Raw genomic sequence first — 17,989 nt, 5'->3', positions numbered from 1 at the left:
CACTCACTCACATTCTCATTCGGAGCCCCTTGTATGTTTCCAAGCATCCCGCACTTCTCTCTCAGGGCCCTTTCACAGTCTGTAATTATGTGTGATTATCTGATTCACGTCCATCTCTCCTGCTAGAAGGGAAACTCCGTGTCCGCCAGCACTGCACCTCAGACTGCTGCACCGTGGCTCAGACACTTGGCAAATGTGCGTTGATGGGTCGGGGACTCAGCACATACCCTGAACTGAGCAAGCGTTCAACAAAGGATGGCTTTTGCTGGTTTAAAAAAAACAAACACTTGGGGCAAGAAGGATCAATTGCACCAACCCAGAGGGTGGCGTTTCCAGAGACTACAGTCTGAAGGGCTCCCCCTGGAGCTGTGCAATAAAAATAGTACCACAACCTCCTGTCCAGTTCCCTTCCCATCCCAACTTCCTCAGCCACTCCTCACATCTCATCCTTCCACCCGACTCTCACTGTCTGAGAAATTCAATAATGTAGGATCCTGCGACCACTGACTCCAGTGGCACACAACACCATTATCTCACTAGGTAAAGGAAGGAAAGGAGACAAACAGAGACAGAAATTAACCGACAAGAACAAGGACCAATAACTAGCCCATAGCAATGCCCGAGTCGAAGGCAGAATTCCAGATGCTCTCTTGATCCCCCAAGCTCTGCTACACTACGATGAACAAATGAGGCGAAGTGCAACTCACTGGGAAACGTGATCACTGGTCACCACTGCCAAGCACAAATGAGAAGCACAAAGAAAGACTACTCAAGACCAAAGTACGTCTGATGTGAAATTACTCAGAATTTATCTGCAGTAGGTGCTAACGTAGCCAAGAGTGAATTAAATGGAGCTCTGATCAATTATAACAGCTGATCTGACCCCTTAATATTGAAAATATAGCCAATGCCATGTCATTTAAATTTGACATCATAAACCCTTAGGTTTGTAATTATTAATTTTTTAATAATTTAAAGCTATAGTTCTCTTTCATCAATTAAAAATTTTTGAAATTCTTAGTAGCAAATACTATTAACTGAAGAAATACATATGAATGATTGTACACACACTCACAACCAGAAATACAGTCATGATGTGCCACATAATGACATTTCAATTAACGACGGACCTAGGTGTGTGGTAGGCTATACCATCCAGGTTCGTGTAAGTAAACTCGGTGATGTTCGCACAACCACAAAATTGCCTGACGACACATTTCTCAGAAGGTATCCCCGTCATTAAGCAGCACATGACTGTAAGCCGTGGCGCCCCAAGCTAAAAACAAAAGAGTAAAACCTGAGAAGTCAACCTGCAGGGAATAAACAGCTGCTGACTTTTGAGACACAATATAGAGTAGAAAGAACTAATATTTTAACATCAGAAAAACCTTCCATGATACCAATATCAAGCTATAGTTTCTTTTTCCCTTTATAAAAGATTTATTTCCATCTGACCAAGTGAAATTGATGTAATTGCCAATTAGGGCTCCACATAATTATTTTGCTAATCAATTTATATTTCTATTTAACAAGCCTGGCAGTTACTTTTAAAAGAAACATTATGAAATATTCTCCAATTTAGTAAAGAATTATTTAACAGATAAATACTCTTAATGGGGCTCCCTGTGGTTTTAAATGAGCTGTGTACTTGATTAACCTCATGAGCCTGTTTGGCATAATCGTAATTTTTACAAATGAGACAGAATGCAGGGATCATAAAGAATGAATTAATCACAAAACGACTGGTACTTCAGTCACACAAGAGCTCATTATTCCTATGAGCTAAGCTAGAGAATGAACTGGCTGTTACTACCACAAAATATACTTACGTCTTCAAGATTTCTGCAGGGTAATTTCTTCCGCCGGGCTCTCTTGTTGATCACATGCAGACGGTACCCAGAGTGGAGGGAAGCCCACTCACACAAGATGTGCTACAGCAATACATCCACCATCACGTATACGGAACACCTACTGCAGTCACAATTTCAGAGCCAGATGTTACATCATTAAAGTCTTACAGTAACGATAGTTAACATTCCAGACATTCAAAAACGAGCTTTCATCTAAGGTTACCCAAACACACAATGCTTCTCAGTATAGAGCACACAGCCCACAAAAACCAGTGGTGGAGTCTTCATTGTGAATAGGAATTTAATTCAATAAATATCTATTGGGCACCTACCATGTGCCAGGTATTTCAAAGGTCCCGGGGGTACAAGGATAACCTCCCTTTTTTCTCAGTCTGGTGAGGGACACAGGGCATAACTGGTGCCTGGGTTAGGAGAGGCTGACTCGACGGGGGAGGTCAGAGAAGGCTTCTCATGGAGGTAATGCTGGAGATGGGGTTGAGAGAGAACTCGGGACAGGGAAGCCTTCCGGAGGCTGATCCCTTCAGGATGCTGTCCACCATCCTGCTGCCAAAATACCACAGTGACACCAAAGAGCAATTTTCAAAATTCCAGTGTGTTCAACTAAAGCATGCCTACAGAACATGCATAACCAAAACCGAAGACATCCTCACACTGGTTATAAAAGGACGGCTCACAGCATGGAGCTAGCTGGGGAGCAGCTGCTGTGCAGGCAACACAGGGTGGCTTTTTTTTGTTATATGGATGATACAAGCGATTCAACTACATCAGCAATATGATTAAAAAAAAAAGGCCCAGTGATGTTTAGATTCTACAACTATATACTAATATCTTTTTAAAAATCTTTTCTTACTGAAATTCCTAAAGGCCATATAGTTCATGAACCTAAACTTCTCTTTTCCCCCACTGAAACTACTTTTTAATGCAGTTTTGATGAGTGGGGCTCTCAGGACATCACGATTGCTTTATAACAGAATAATAATGACTAAAATTTATTATACACTTACTATGGGCCCATTATGGCCCTAAGTGCTCAGATTAACAACTGTCTTTTATCTCATTTGCCTTGTAACATAAAGTCAGTGCATATGACAAAACATATACTGGCAAAGCATCATCAACAGTAGCTTCCTAGAGCACACCAAAGACTCGGGATTAGAGAGGGAATTTCTTCCAGCCCCTCACTGCCATTTCCACATTCTTTCTGCTCCACTCTCTTATGAAATCACTCCAGACTCGTGTCATTGGGTTTGACCACCCAGCTCCCACCGGATGCTGTTCTTTACCTACTTCTACAGGAATGGTTCCAAATGAACATCTAGAATAGACCAAATAATGACTTCTCTGCTTCCTAGCTGTGTGATCTTGAGGATGTTATTGAATTTCTTTCACCCACAGTTTCGTATCTGGAAAATGGGGATAAGAGTAATGCCAATTTCACAGGGCTGTTGTTAAGAGTAAATAAGGGCATACAGAGTCAGCACTTAGCACAGTTCCCCGCACACAGTCAGCGCTCAGCTACAGCCACTGCCCACACTGACTCAGGACTTTGGCGTCTGCATCACAGTCTTGCTCTCATATCCAAGGCCCCATACCCACTTGGATGATGCCAGCACCCCTGGACAATCTGTCCAACACCCTTGTCAAAAATTCCCTAAATTCTTTAATTTCAAACAAATTCAATCTCTATACTTCAATGATCCTTCCATCACTGAGACGCGCTCCACCTCTGAAATTGTAAACACTAATTTCCTTCTCTAAGACCGCCATCTCCCCTATCTACAGAGTACCCCAAGGACCCCTGACCTGTCACTACACTTACCTGACAAAACCCCAACCCCAAGAAGGCCAACTTCTGCCTCCCTCCTTCTTCCGTTTGGGCTACACAGAGCTCAACTGGAGGAAACTCCACAACCGTGTGGATTTGTTCCACCACAAGCACCTGGTACTCTCGGGGTCTCCCCTTCCCCCCTCTACTCTAGACCACGTCATCTCTCACCTCCTCAAGGACCTTGATCAAGAGTTATCTACCCTTCCCCTTCAGCATCTTCAATTTCTCTCACTTGTGTTGCTTTCCCCTACCCTCCACAAATGTAGAAACAAAATCACAAGCTTCATGTTCTTTAATCCCGCCTTGGCTAGAAAATTAATAAAAACAGAAGCTGAGGCCCTCAGTAGCAGCTGAGAAAAGTCCCTAGGTAAAAATGAGAAGCTGTTCCCACAGGTGCATTGTCAAGAGCAACCCAGAGCTCGCCATCACATCTTGCTAGAAAGATAACACGGGCAAATATTCACAGACCAGTTACCAGATTTTTTTTTTAACTGAAAGCCTCCCTATAATATTCTTAGGCTACAGTTGAGTTTATGTCTATGTCTGTTAAACAGGGTGAAGCAAACTTCCTGTACTATTAAAAAGTTTACCAGTTCTGGGGCCGGCCCGGTGGCGCAAGCGGTTAAGTGCGCGCGCTCCGCTGCGGCGGCCCGGGGTTCGCTGGTCCCGATCCGGGCGCGCACTGACGCACTGCTTGGCAGGCCATGCTGTGGCGGCGTCCCATATAAAGTGGAGGAAGATGGGCACAGATGTTAGCCCAGGGCCGTCTTCCTCAGCAAAAAAAGAGGAGGATTGGCGGATGTTAGCACAGGGCTGATCTCCTCACACAAAAAAAAAATTAAAAATAAATAAAAAAAAAAAAAGTTTACCAGTTCTAAAAGCTATTGACTTACAATTTTAGAATGTTTGTTAAAGTATGCATTTGTGGAAATGTTTTTTATAGAAAACCGTTCACTGAGAGTTGTAAGGCATTTTTATCATAGAAGGCTGAATTTACCTGTCAACTCTAATACTACTTAATTCATTACTATATTATGATCTAGTGCTAAATCAATCTGATGAAAAGGTATGTGCAGATTTTCTTAAAATTACTAACATAACTCTAAGCATTTTTCCTCCTTATAGAGTGACCAATGCACGCTGCAGAATCACAGCTCATTTCCACATACACTTATCTGGCAGCTTTACCGAAAAAACAGAAACTTATAATAACTCCAATCTACTAACAGCAATAGGGCCAATGCAATTCTCAGATCAGGAAACGGAGGTTAAGAAATCATTTGCTTGAGGAACAGGCAGAATTCAGATTCAGATCTCTCCATTCAAAGTCCCTCCTTTCTGCTCACCAGGATTTTCAGCCCCGGGCTACAGACTCACATCACCCAAGGAGTTTAAAAACAGGAAGTGATCACCAGCTGCCCTCCCAGTTCCCGACCCACTGCCCCCATGCTGACTCACTTGATCTGGGACGGGCCCCAGCCAGAGGCGAGAGGCCCTGCACCATACCGGTTACATTCTACCAGGTCATTCTGTCCCAGACATTTTTATGTTTAAAACAAAATGCTCTTATCAAGATCTTGTAGGTTGACAAAAGTAAGTACAATCTCAAAGATAATCTTGTCCCAAACAAGGACAATGGAAGTTTTAGAAGCAATCTGGTCCAAGAAAGGGTTGTATTAGCTCCAGTTTGGCCAGAGTTGGTAAGACTGGACTCCTGACACAGGGTCATTTGAGGAGCTGCCCAAAGCGGGAAGTGAGCATGATGCCTGTGAAGCCCGTTACCAGTGCTGACAAACGGGAAGGCATTCTTCTAGGAGTCTGGGGGAAATGCAACTGCTGACAAAGCACCTGACCAAGTGAACAAAGTGGAATTGCAGAGCACAGAGGTAGAAACAGTGCATTCACTGTCAGAAACACAAAGCACATTCGGGTTGGTGAGGCAAAGGGCCCAGATGGGAAGAAGGCACAGGCCGAGACTGGCAGCAGGCTGGCACCGTGGTTCCTGAAGAGAACAGGAAGAAGATGAAAGAAAGAGGTATTGGAAGAGATCACTCTCGTACCACGCACGGACGCATGGCTGTGCCTGAAGGCAGACAGACCGGAGCCAGAACCTGCTGCCATCCAGTGGCTGGAAGATCATGAGAAACCAAGAGTCCAGTGACCCTGAGAAGAGCAACACCCAGAGGGAAAGCAGACGAACAGTTTGTTTGGACAAAGGAAGAACCAAGTGACCTGAGACTCTCCAGTGGGGAGACAGAGGGTCCGGGTCACCAACAATCAGGAGAAAATGCCAGGGACCACCTACAGCGTGGGAACCCAGATTTTACCATGCTGAGAGGAGAATTTACGTTATTATTCCTACACTTGTTTCTCAACTTAAATAATAGAACCAAATGTTTCTTTACAAAGGCAAAATCTCAGAGAATAAAATATACTTATGGGGGCCGGTGCAGTGGCGCAGTGGTTAAGTGCACACGCTCTGCTTCGGCAGCCCAGAGTTCACAGGTTCGGATCCCGGGCACGCACCAACGCACCGCTTGTCAAGCCATGCTGTGGCGGCGTCCCATATAATGTAGAGGAAGACGGGCACGGATGTTAGCCCAGGGCCAATCTTCCTCAGCAAACAAGAGGAGGATTGGCATCCGATGTTAGCTCAGGACTAGTCTTCCTCACACACACACACAAAAAAATAAAAAACATACTTATGACTTAGAAGAAATACCATAAATATAACAGTTTAAAAAGTAAATAAGTACTATATGAAGAATGGACTAAAACTAAATCTCTTAATTTAGCAAATTATCTTTTAAGCCAGCAATCTACTGAAAGCTTAAAGTAATGAATTCTGAATTCCTAGGAAAGACGTTGGAAATTATTAGGATTTCCAGCCCACCCCCTGCCGCCCCACATCTCTCACGTGGTCATCCACACCACTTCCAATGATGGAGTGGTCACTGCAGGATAGGCAGTCCACATCGCTTTAGGAAATTTCCTTCCACAAACTTGGTATTAATCATCCAATCATCCACCGTGAAATAAACTTCAATATTCTTTAAAAGAAGTTTGGGCACAAGGCAGAAAATCAAAGACCAGTACACCACACCAGGAAGTCCATACAAACAGTCTAACCGCTTTTATTACAATGTGCAAGGTGGTATTTCATCCAACACTCACCAACAGCAAACCAACATCTTCTATAAAACAGTTCCAGAAAGTTCAAACAGGAAAACAAAAAGATACATTATCTGTAATAATTCTCATACAATACTGTTTAGTATTTAAACTTCATGTCACTCCAGTAAAGTGTAATCATTTTCTAGCAAACGTGGCAAAAAAGTTTGCTCTGTTTTGCCTACAAACATATCAGAACATGCCTCACAACTAAAAACGTGTTATTACAGCACTCCAGACACCAATATCTATTCGTGCTTAGGATCAGCCAGTTGTACCAAATACCATAAAATACAAAATGATAGGAAATATAAACATCAATTTGTATTTCAAGTTTATAACATTTTATTTACAAAAATAGGCTGGGAGGTAAAGGGTTTACAGCCCCATATTCTTTCCTGGGGGATCTATTTTGCGCCATGTTCTAGGGTTTTTTCCCTAACAGTTTTTAAAGTCACAGTTGAATTTCTTCAGAATTATATTTGTCAGCTAGAAGCCCAGATGGAGAGGCAGAGAGGGAGCAGGGGCACAGAAGGGGGAAGAAGGGACGGGCATCGGACAGTGGGCACATAAATGGCTTTTATTGAACTGACTCGGTGGTGCCTCATGCACTCGGCGACACAAGCACGCTTCTCGACACCAACACCAAACGCCGCTATCTACAGGAGCTGCGGTCTTCTCCGGGTTCTGAAGGACACTTGCTCACCAACATGACACTGCCGGAATGAGGACGCCACGGCCAGCACTAGGACATGACTCCAAAGACAGGGTTGTGGCGGCAGATGCTGGGGCCATACTCCTCATAGTCCTTCTTGGTGTGACACACCTGGAAGAACTCCGGCTACGGAGGCAACAACCAGAAGGAACAGAGAAACATTCCAGAAAGGAGAGAAAATCAAATCAACTGCCAAGCAAATAAGACTCTCCTCATGCAAAACCTCCACTCCTTCTTTCCCCAGATTTTGTTGTAAGATTTTGACCTCTTCAAGGGACTGAACTACTAAACAGGAGTTTATTTCATTTTTTAAAAATTTTTTCAGCCTTTGTTTAGGACCCACTATGTGCTGGCCCTAAATTAGCAATTCATTAGCTATCCACAAATTTGAGGGGGAAAAGTAATAATTACTTGGAGAAGTCACTGATTAATGAACATGTTTTAGGTTATTTGGGGATTTCACTTATCCATATTATCTGTATCCCCTAATTAGCCAGGATACATACTAATTAGCTGTGCAATTTAAATGATCACTAAAATATTCTTTGTATCTCACAGAATGAAATGTGCAACCATTTAGAGCCATACACAACTAGAACACACACTATTTAACCTTCATAAGACAACATTTATTCAAACAACAGAGAATACAGAAATGGAAGTCTAGAACCGTCTAGAAAAGGACTTACGGTTGAGGCAAGCATTGAGCCTCCAAACCACACGGCGTAGCGCTGCATGTGATGTGTTATCACCTGAACCTCCACGGGCTTGGGCTGGAAAGATAGGAACGAGTGTGACTCACAGCGCAGGTGCGTGCTCACTGCCATCCCCTTTCAGGGGACAGAGGACAGCCCACTCGAGCGCCCGGAACACAGGGGCCTCGCCCCATCCTGGTGTTACAGTAAGCCCCTCCCTCCCTCACACTCACACCCCCTGTGAGCATGAGCCACGCTGCCTCTGAAAGGAGGTTCCCAGCCGCTCCTGCTGCCCATCCCCCAGTCCCCGCCCTGGGCCGTGCAGAGAACAAGGCACGCAGCCACGGGGGGTTCTCGTTCACAACACTAAAGGCACCCAAAAGAGTAAACAGCCTAAGCAACTAACCCAACTGATTTTTTTCTTACTACAAATTAGATGTTTTAGCACTGTAGAGACAATGCCAAATAACACTAAGTGTCCCCAAAATACTATACGAAATTACATTTTGCCAGCAGTGGGATTCCCCAGGCGAGGACCACACTGCTCCACTCACCCTACCCCAAAGCCCCATCGCCCTTATGAGCCCAGGAAAGACCACCAGCTAGTTGAGAATTATTACCCTGAAGGAACACACTGTAACTCCCCACTAACATTACTTATTTTACTTTAATGAGAACATCTCCAAAGGACATTCAAGATCCTCACCGTAAACGGATCCATCTCCTTGGGACACTAGTCACTACACTACGTGCCTGATCTCTCACAATACAGAAGAAACTGCCGGCAAACATTTGCGCGTGGGTAAGAGCATCAACCGATGCTGCTGCATCACTAGGTCTGAGTTCGGGCAATAAACTCCTGACCGTCACCTCACAGCGTGGCTGAGAGAGTGGTTCAGACTTGTCTCACCTCACGCTGCCAGCCAAGCTGCACTCCTTCGGCCTCGAGTTAGGAGAGACCGCCAGGCCAGCTTGGGCGCAGAAAGGCCACCACGCCCGGGCCGGCCCGGCCTCCTACCTTGATCCTGCCCCCGCTGAGCTCCTCACTGAGCTTCAGTCTGGCGTCCACCACCCTTTTCAGATCTCTCTGGAGTCGCCGTCCAAAATCCCTGAACATCGTCGAGCCTCCGGAGAGAACGACATTCTAGAAGACACAAAGCAGAGGGGGTTCCCGGGATGAAATCGGCCCCCCACACTGTTGTGGTAACCAGCCCACGAGAAGACTCCCACCCGCCCAATCGCGTGTAACACCCTTCAACCTACACAAAAAGATAACAATCGAAGCAAAATTAACGCTATCAGAAAAGTGCCCCGTGTCCCGTCTCTCCTGCGGCACAAACTCTTCCTCTCAGTGCTTGTCCTTAGTCGTAACCAAGTGAAAACACGAAGCAACGCAGCTCCCTGGACAATGCAGAAGCTTCACAGCGACCAGGAGGCCAGCACAAACTACAAAAACTGACTTGTTATAATAAAAAGCTAAGGCCAAACTAACCTTGAGCGTTAGCTATGTTGCCTTAATAATCACTGGGAATAAAAGGGCCCTTCTGCAGGTGACGGTTATGTTCTGTATCTCAGGTGTGGTGGTGATTACATGGATATACAAATTTGTCAAATCTCTTCAAACTGTACACTTAAAATGGGTTTATTTTATTGTATATAAATTGTATCTCAAAGTTGGATTTTTAAAAACAGGGCAATACAACAGAAGGTGATGGAGGAGGCCTCGCTGAAGAGGCTACAGCTGAACCGAGACTAAATGACCACAAGTCCAAGAGGTCTCACCCCCAGGTGACAGTATACGCTCTCTAACCCTCTATTTTCTTAACGTACTCTACCCGTGCGAGGGAGAGAGAGGACAGCCAAACCGTGTAAACTCACTCACATTTTTGACATTTACCTCCCAGCAGCTGCTGTGGAGAACGGAACACAATATGGCCCAGGCCTTCCCCCAAAGCACGCTCAGCTCCCGCCCCGGTCCCAAGCCTTTTCCTTGGGGTTCCGAAACTCGAAGGGGACCCAGTAAACTCACCAGACTCCTTAAGATTGAGGGAGGAACAACCCCTGGACTCAACTCACTCGCCCACACAATAACTGCCCACCCGGCTCCTTCTGCCCTCTGAACACGCCTGTCGTCCTGCCCTCTGCTCTCGTGCCTCCCCACCAGCGAGCACCTCCCTTCACACGGACACGCGACAGCGGACACCCCAGGAGAAAGGCCACGTTCTCCTGCGCCAGGCCAGGTAACAGGTCTAGAGCTCACGTCTGGCTCCTGCCTGGGCTTCTGCACACCACAGCTACCGTAGATCCATCCCCACGTGCGCGGTCCACACAGATGTGACAGAATCAGCAGGTCTGGGGTCGGGTAACAGCACAGAGTTGCTAACGTTTCCTGCACATTCCTAACTAGGCAGGCTGCCAGCCACAACGGCACCCTTTACTCTGCTTAGCTACTGCTTCTAAATCAGTGCTCCCAAATTATTCTCACCTCTCTCATGCTGCGATTCTGGCTCTCCCTCTAGATTAAGCTCTATCTGCAGAAGAACTCCAGCCTCCAGGTTAGAAAGGCCCCTGCACGGACATGGCCTGAGGTGACCGGTCGCATGAGAAGCCTGGTCAGAGCAGAGAGCTGGCTGGCTGCCATGTCCCATTGATAAAGCCTCCGCTGCCCCTGGATGGCCCAAGCCTGACGCCCATCCCACACCACCCCTCATGCTGACCCTGCTGCGACGCCTTCCCTGGCAGAGATTCTCAGGCAGAAGAGGGGCCCTGCCAGAGTGGGATGGAGGAGGAACGCAGGTCTTTTTAAAAGGAACTGTGTAGTACACACTGCAGAAAGCTAGGCTCTGTGAAACCATCCTGCCTGACAGGAATATGAGGTTAGAGCAAGAAAACCAGTAGAAGACCAGCTTTTAAAAAGACAAACACTGACCTAAAATCCTGTTTTCCCGACACGGCATTCCAAGCCCTTCTCCATCTGACCCCTGACCCCTGCCCCACTCTGCTGGAGCCGGGGGGGACGGCCCAAATGTGGTTCGCACGCCCCTACAACGCACTCATGCTGAGACCTTGAGCAAGCTGCAAATCACCTCACCTCTCTGGACTCCAGTTTCCTTATATGCAAAATAACAGGGCCAGGTAGACCTCAGGGTCTTTGAGGAAATTAAGAAAGGTAACATACAGGCAGCGCCTGACACAGGGCGGGCATCCAGAGCGGGCACTCTCACATTTAGAGACTGGCAGGCACCCGGCGCCCATCCACACCACACAGGACCTAGCAGGGCAGGCCCGCCCAAACCCCGCCGTCTGCCTCCCCTCCTTGAACCCCATCTCTGGGCCCAGTGCACAGCAAGCAGTGGGTCCTAGACAAATGTTTGTGGGTGAATGGAGGAGCCCAACAGTGAAGGACGTTTGATTTACTTGACTCTGGAATAAAGGGGGGAGAGGAAAGGAAAAAGGATCCCCGAAAGTAATTCAAGAATCACAAACAAGAATAACTAATCATTTCTAGTAAGTTCCTGAACCTTGGTTATCTCCTCATGCTTCTCCCTAGAGCATCGGTTCTCAACTGAGGCAATTTTACCCTCCAGAGGGCATTGAGCAATGTCTGGAGAGGTTTCTGAGTATCAGGGACGGGGAGGGTGGTGTTCCTGGCATCCCGGGGGTAGACGCAGGCACACTGCTAAAGCCCCTGCAGTGCACAGGCCAGCCCCACAGGAGAGGAGTACCTGGCCCAAATGTCCACAGCACCAAGGCCCTGCCCCAATGGGGCCTGTGCACGAGCAAAGACAGGGGGCGCCGGGGAAGGGGTGCACTGCTCTGCAGCCAACCCCAGGTGTACAACAATCCCAACGGGCAGCAGTTGCTGCCAAAAGAAAGCAAAAGAAACCATGCAAAATCCCTGGGAACTTACAAAACAGAAAAGTCAATCAGCTGGAGGCCACCTGGGTGTCAAAGAATCTGGTGAGTTGGCCCTGGACGCAGAGCACCATCCAGAACATCGATGACAGTCATTTAACGGAATGCAGTAACGGTGCTTACTATCTGCCCAGTACTGTGATAAGCATTTCCACGTATCAACCTGTGCATTTTCCCAACAATGGCATGAAGCAGACACCACTACCCCACTGGCTGATGAGGATAATGAGGCCCAGTAAGATCAAGCAACCTGCCAAAGTCACACAGCCAGACAAGCAAAGTAGAGGGACTCAAACCCTGCAGTGCGCACACCACCACCACACTCTAACCACTGGGCACACTGCCTCCCTTCTGGTGACAGAGAACTCCGACCCTAGCTGGTTGGACGGACGGCTCTCCACTGTGCTGAGCTGAAATCCCACCCACAGGCCCTGGTTTTGCCACTTGGCACCACTGCTCATCCTCTTCCAGCAAACTGGCCTTCCATGCTCCCTAATAAACCTTCTCTTCTCAAGTCACATGACGCTGTGTCCTTCAGCTACCCCATAGGACAGTTTTTCAAGACCTCCCAATATTCTGGTAACCCTCCTCTGCATATACCACGAAATGTGATAACAAGCCTCCTATAATGTGCCCCCTAGACCCCGCAACAGAACACAACCCCATCAACGCAGCACTGGTGCAGCAGGTCATAGTATACATAAACTCTAAACGGGGAAAGGGAATCCGGCCCTGAGGGTCGATCAAGGTCAAATGCCTTAGCATCTCCTAATACAGCAACAACAAACTGTGGCTATGAAAACCTCAACTCCCAAGGCAGTGGGAATTCGAGGAAGCACTACTATCTTTACAGTCTCTTTGGGGGAAAGCGACTGAACACATTCTTACAGTCACCAGCCAGGGTGCACATCACAAACAGGAGATCAAACACTAAGGGTTATAGTAACTCACCAACGAAAACTTTCTCGTCTCAACTCTCAACTACAAAAATACACCTGTCCCCTCACCCCAAACAAATTTCAGAGGAAAAGTTCTGTTACACAAAGAAAAGGAGACCTAGCCCCACCTGGCAGCCTCTTGGTCCCTACATCATCAGCGTGCTATTCCTATGCTTGAAAACACAAGGAACAGATTACAGAGTGAACCACAACCAAGCCCCCAGCCCGTGACCCCACAGACCACTCTCAGTATGACAGGCGGTGTTACTACCAACACACAATCCCATTTTCTCTGAGAAGTGACAAGGTGGAGAGCCTGCCTTTCATTCCTAAAGCATATTCAGCTGGATCCTGGAGGAGATGATGTAAACTAGAGACGCCCAGGGAGGAGCGGAGGGGGCGACAGGGAGAAAGAAGGCAATTGGCCCCGTCCATCACCATCTCAGCCCTCCTCCCCTCCTGTGACGGGCTCACCTGCGTGGAAATGAGACTGGTTTCCTAACCAGTCTTTATGAGCACTCAAATGTTACCTGAACTTATTATTTTCAACCCAGTGACTGTTCAGAGAGATCCTGACAGTTTAAATTTGATTTATAGGCATCATTTGCTTTGGTTTTCTATTACCTATGCTTGTTTCACTTTCAGATGGGGAAAAAAACAGAAACAAAACAAGAGAAATAAGTGAAATTACCAATAAATGTATTCTTTCATCTTCTTTCAAAGTAAAGCAACAGTGCTTCTTTTAATGACTCCTCACCACAGAAATATGAACATTTAGCCTAATAGTATTCTCAATCAATTTCCACATAGAAGAGTAAGTAAATATTCTTCTAAGGAAGCCTTTAAACAAGATATCACAAATAATAAAATTTTAATATTCTAAAAGAAACCCATTACTTACAGAACAGAAACAGACTCGTAAGGCAGATGATCACAACACAAGAGTCTGTGGAGAAAGCTCCCAGCAGAAAACCCAGCACAGAGAAAGCATTTTAAAATGTCCTATTTATTTAACACTGTTTTCAGAATAATGCAAAAATTGCGTATACTACCACTTTGTTTCACTGTTTGTAAAGCACAGGTCAACGTAATCTCTTAAAATAAGATTCTGAACTCAATGTTTATTTTAACAGCTTAACAAATAGTTACTGAGCCTATATTTCAAAATACTTTTTTCACTAAGATTCTAGATTTGGCCTTAATTAAGCCAAACTCCTTAGGACAGCATACAAAGGCCCTTCTGCCTCCCCACCTCCTCCCTGGTCATGCCCCGGCCCCTACAACTCCAGGTTCCTTCAGCCGCTGCACATTGCCACGTGTTACCTGGGCCTGGAGCCGCCGCTCATTCTCTCTCCAGATCTACAACACCTCCTTCCCTGCCTTGCACACAAGGAGCAAGGGCGCCGCCTCTGAGCTCACAAAGCACCCCGTATTCTTGTTCATTCATTTCACAATATTTATTGAGAGCTTACCATGTGCCAGGAACTGTTCCAGCCACACTGGTCAGCACTGACCCTAACACATCAAAAGGGGGAGACTCAGCTCATAAAGATAAATCAACGAGTAAAGAGCACATTTGAAGGTAAGTGCTACAGAGGAAACCCTAAAGCAAGGAAGGGTGAAATGGACTGAAAGGGACAGGGTGGAGATGCATTTTAAACAGGCTGGTCAGGAAGCCTCGTTGGAAGACGACATCTGAGCAGGGACTGGAAGGCGCCGACAAAGGGAGTAGGTAGACACCTGGAAGGATCTTCCAGGCAGGAGCAGCAGCAGGGATGGAGGCCCTGTGGCAGACGTGTGCTTGGTGTGTTTGTGGAACAGCAGGGAGGGAAACGAGGGAGGCAGACAAGAGCAGGACGTGAGTTCCAGAATTAACGGACCAGATCATGCACGGCCGTGCAGCCCATCACAGGAGCGGCCTGGACTCTAGGTGAGCTCTGAAGGCTCTGGAGGGTTCTATCACAGGGCCTGATCTGCCTGAGATAACAGAGTCACTCTGGCTACTGCACTAAGAGGCTAAAGGAATAAGTGAGGAGGCAAGTTAGGATGCTATTTTAATAACACTAGCAAGAAATGATGGTGGCTTGAACCAGGACACCAGCAGATTGGGTTATGACAAATGGTTAGCTTCTAGATATGCTTGAGAATGAAACCAACAGAGCTTGCTGACAGGGTTGACGTGCACTATGAGAGAAAAAAGGAGTCAAGAAGACAATTTCCAAAGGTTTTGGCTTAAAAACTAACTGAAAGGGTGGAGGTGCCATTAACTACAGGTGGAACGGGTTTCTGGGGGAAGATCAAGAGTTCAGCGCTGGGCATGTGGAGTCGGTGGGCCGAGCCAACATCCCAGAGCAGGTGGAAGAAGACTGCCGGATCTAGGGGCCTGCAGTCTGGGCTGGAGATAGCAAGTCTGGAGTTACCCGAGGACAAACAGTATTCACAGTTAATGAGACTGGATGGTATCACAAGGGAGCAGATAGACACACAGAGGAGAGGGAGTCAGGGACAGTCTGGACGCATTCCACAGGAGGAGGAGGAGGAGGAGGAGGAGGTGTGGAGGAAGCAGCACAGGGCACTGGGAACCAGCCTGCAGCAAGGCAGAGGCAAACAGGCAGTGACGGTCTCTGAGCCAGAAGGGTGGGCTTCAGGGAGGAGGGCAGTCGACCGAGGAGTCACACGTGCCTACAGGTCCGGCAGGCTGAGGCCTGAGCACTGGCGAGGGTAGAGCCGTGGGGAGGTCGCGGCTGACTGCACAGGAGCAGAGTGGGGAAAGTCATGAGGATGACGTTATGTCTGGAATATGATGAAGAGACAACGTGAGGAAAGGAGCATAGGAAAAGCTTTCCAGGAGTTCTGCTGTGCAGGGAGAGCAGAGACAGGGAGCAGCGGGTGGACCAGGAACTGGAGCTGAGAGAGGGCTTCGTAAGACGGGAGAAACAACGGCTGTCCCAGGTGGACTGGCAAGACCCACAGCGCAGGGAGGACTGCAGGAGTGACGTTCAGAGGGGAGGCGTCCTCGGGCGTCTGCAGGGGAGGGCTGGCCTTACGTAAGGGCATGAGGAGCTAGCAGAGCACCAGGGACCCCTTCCCACAGTAACGTTCTTAAATGCATAAAATAAAATACAGAGGATTACAAAGGAAGCCAAGTACGCTGAAATACAATCACCAATAATCAAAAATATCAAGAGATTTTTCTAATGTGTGATAGTAACTTATGTGCTTCACCCTGAGCAACAAAAGCCAGCAGCAGGTCCTCTGAAGAAGTGATGCGCAGAAAACGACACTTCATGATATCGGCTACCACAGCTGGAATGTGGCAGGAAACCCTCTAGGATTTCTAACTGGCGATGAAGCCACAGGTACAACATCCAGTCAATGACAGTGTATCCTTCTGGTTGCTTAAGATCATACCTACGCTTCTCTTTCTCTCGCACTGCACATCTACTCCTTCAGAAAATCCTGTTGGCTCTATCTCCAAAATACATCCAAAATCTAACCATTTCCCAAATTCCATGACTACGTCTTGCTGGATTACTGAAAGAACCCCCCAGCTGGTTCCTTACTTCTGTCCTGTCCCCTACAATCTACTTCCAACTCAGCAGCCATGATAATCATGTTAAAACACACCATATCACATCACTCCTATGCTCAAACCCCTCCAATGGCTTCTCAACTCCCTCAGGGCATACACTGAAGCCCTTCCAACAGCTCACAAGACCCAGGGCCACTACACAGGCCAAGCACTGCACAATTCATGGCTGCCACTCACTTAGAGCAGGGGTTGGCAACTCTGCCCATGGGCCAAATCTGGGCCACTGACGCTTCCAGTACGACCTGTGAGCTAAGAAGGGCTTTTACATTTCTCAAAGTTTAGAGGAAAAAATCAACAGAAGAATATTTTGTGACACATGAAAATTGCATGAAATTCAAATTTCAGAGTCCATAAATATAGTTTTATTTGAAGACAGCCCTGTTCAGCAAGTCGACAATATTTACCATCTGGCCCTCCAACCTCGGATTTAGACTGTGGCAGCCATGCCCCTCCTAGGGTGGAGGCACTTACAAGGCCCTCTCTGTCTCCTCCCAACCTCACCTCCTTCCCATCTCCACCTGGGAACTCCACTCCACTCACATTGCCCCCTTGCTCTTTCCAGAACACACAGGCCTGCCCCCGCCTCAGGGCCTCTGTGCCGGCTGAGGCTTCTGCCCAGATGCTGTGTGGACTGCTCTCTCCTCAACACCTGCATGGCTTCCTCCCTCACCCCCCTCAAGCCTTCGCTCAAATGTCACCTACCACCTAGGGGAAACTGAGGCTCCCCACGCTCCCAAACCCCAGCTCTCCCTTTCTCCTTTTCCTGGCAGCCTTCCTCCTTGTACTATGTATTTTACTCATTCGTTTATTTTTGTCTATTGGCCCCACAAGAGTATAATCCCCATGACGGCAGGGATTTTTCCTGTTTTGCTCAAGCTGATCCCACAGTGCCCACAACAACAACCAGCACACAGCAGGTTCCCCATAAACACTGTTCAATGAGTAAATGAACTGAGGACCTTGCAGTGCCCGCGCGGACGCCACCCTCACCCCACCTAAGTGTCTGTGCTCAGGCCCTTCTCTTGCCTCAACAACCCTTCCCTCCACCCAGCAAAAGCCTCTACTTCTGCCTTGGACTCCAATAAGCCAAGATCAGCTGGTGGGGGGGAGTCTCTCTCCTCTATATTTTCAAAATGCACAGTGTTTATCAGGGTCGTGTAATAAGAAGGAAAAACTCCTATGCACTAACCTGCTGAGAGTCATATCAGATCTGATTACTCATTTACTAAATCAGAGAACAGAACTCCTCTCTTCCCTTAATTGA

At 47.2% G+C, this 17,989-nt stretch overlaps 1 protein-coding gene across 6 annotated transcripts in view; it reads right to left on the bottom strand.

Annotated features, from left to right (window-relative positions):
* Nucleotides 1–17,989, bottom strand: part of ACTR3B (actin related protein 3B) — a 143,902-nt gene that overhangs the window by 62,853 nt on the left and 63,060 nt on the right. For 5 of the 6 annotated variants that reach the window (XM_058533881.1, XM_058533860.1, XM_058533870.1 and 2 more), the window contains 2 exons: nt 9,299–9,424; nt 8,275–8,358 (listed from right to left, as the gene is read on the bottom strand). In XM_058533881.1, the coding sequence (XP_058389864.1) occupies nt 8,275–8,358; nt 9,299–9,424 (210 nt within the window). Of the gene's footprint in view, nt 1–6,809; nt 7,712–8,274; nt 8,359–9,298; nt 9,425–17,989 lie in introns of those variants that run through there. The other variant, XM_058533878.1, reaches the window with a different exon arrangement.

This window comes from Diceros bicornis, chromosome 3 (assembly GCF_020826845.1).
Source record: "Diceros bicornis minor isolate mBicDic1 chromosome 3, mDicBic1.mat.cur, whole genome shotgun sequence".
Lineage (NCBI taxonomy): Eukaryota > Metazoa > Chordata > Mammalia > Perissodactyla > Rhinocerotidae > Diceros > Diceros bicornis.
The sequence above is the reverse complement of the archived record's forward strand: the minus strand, read 5'-3'. Positions and strand labels throughout refer to the sequence as shown.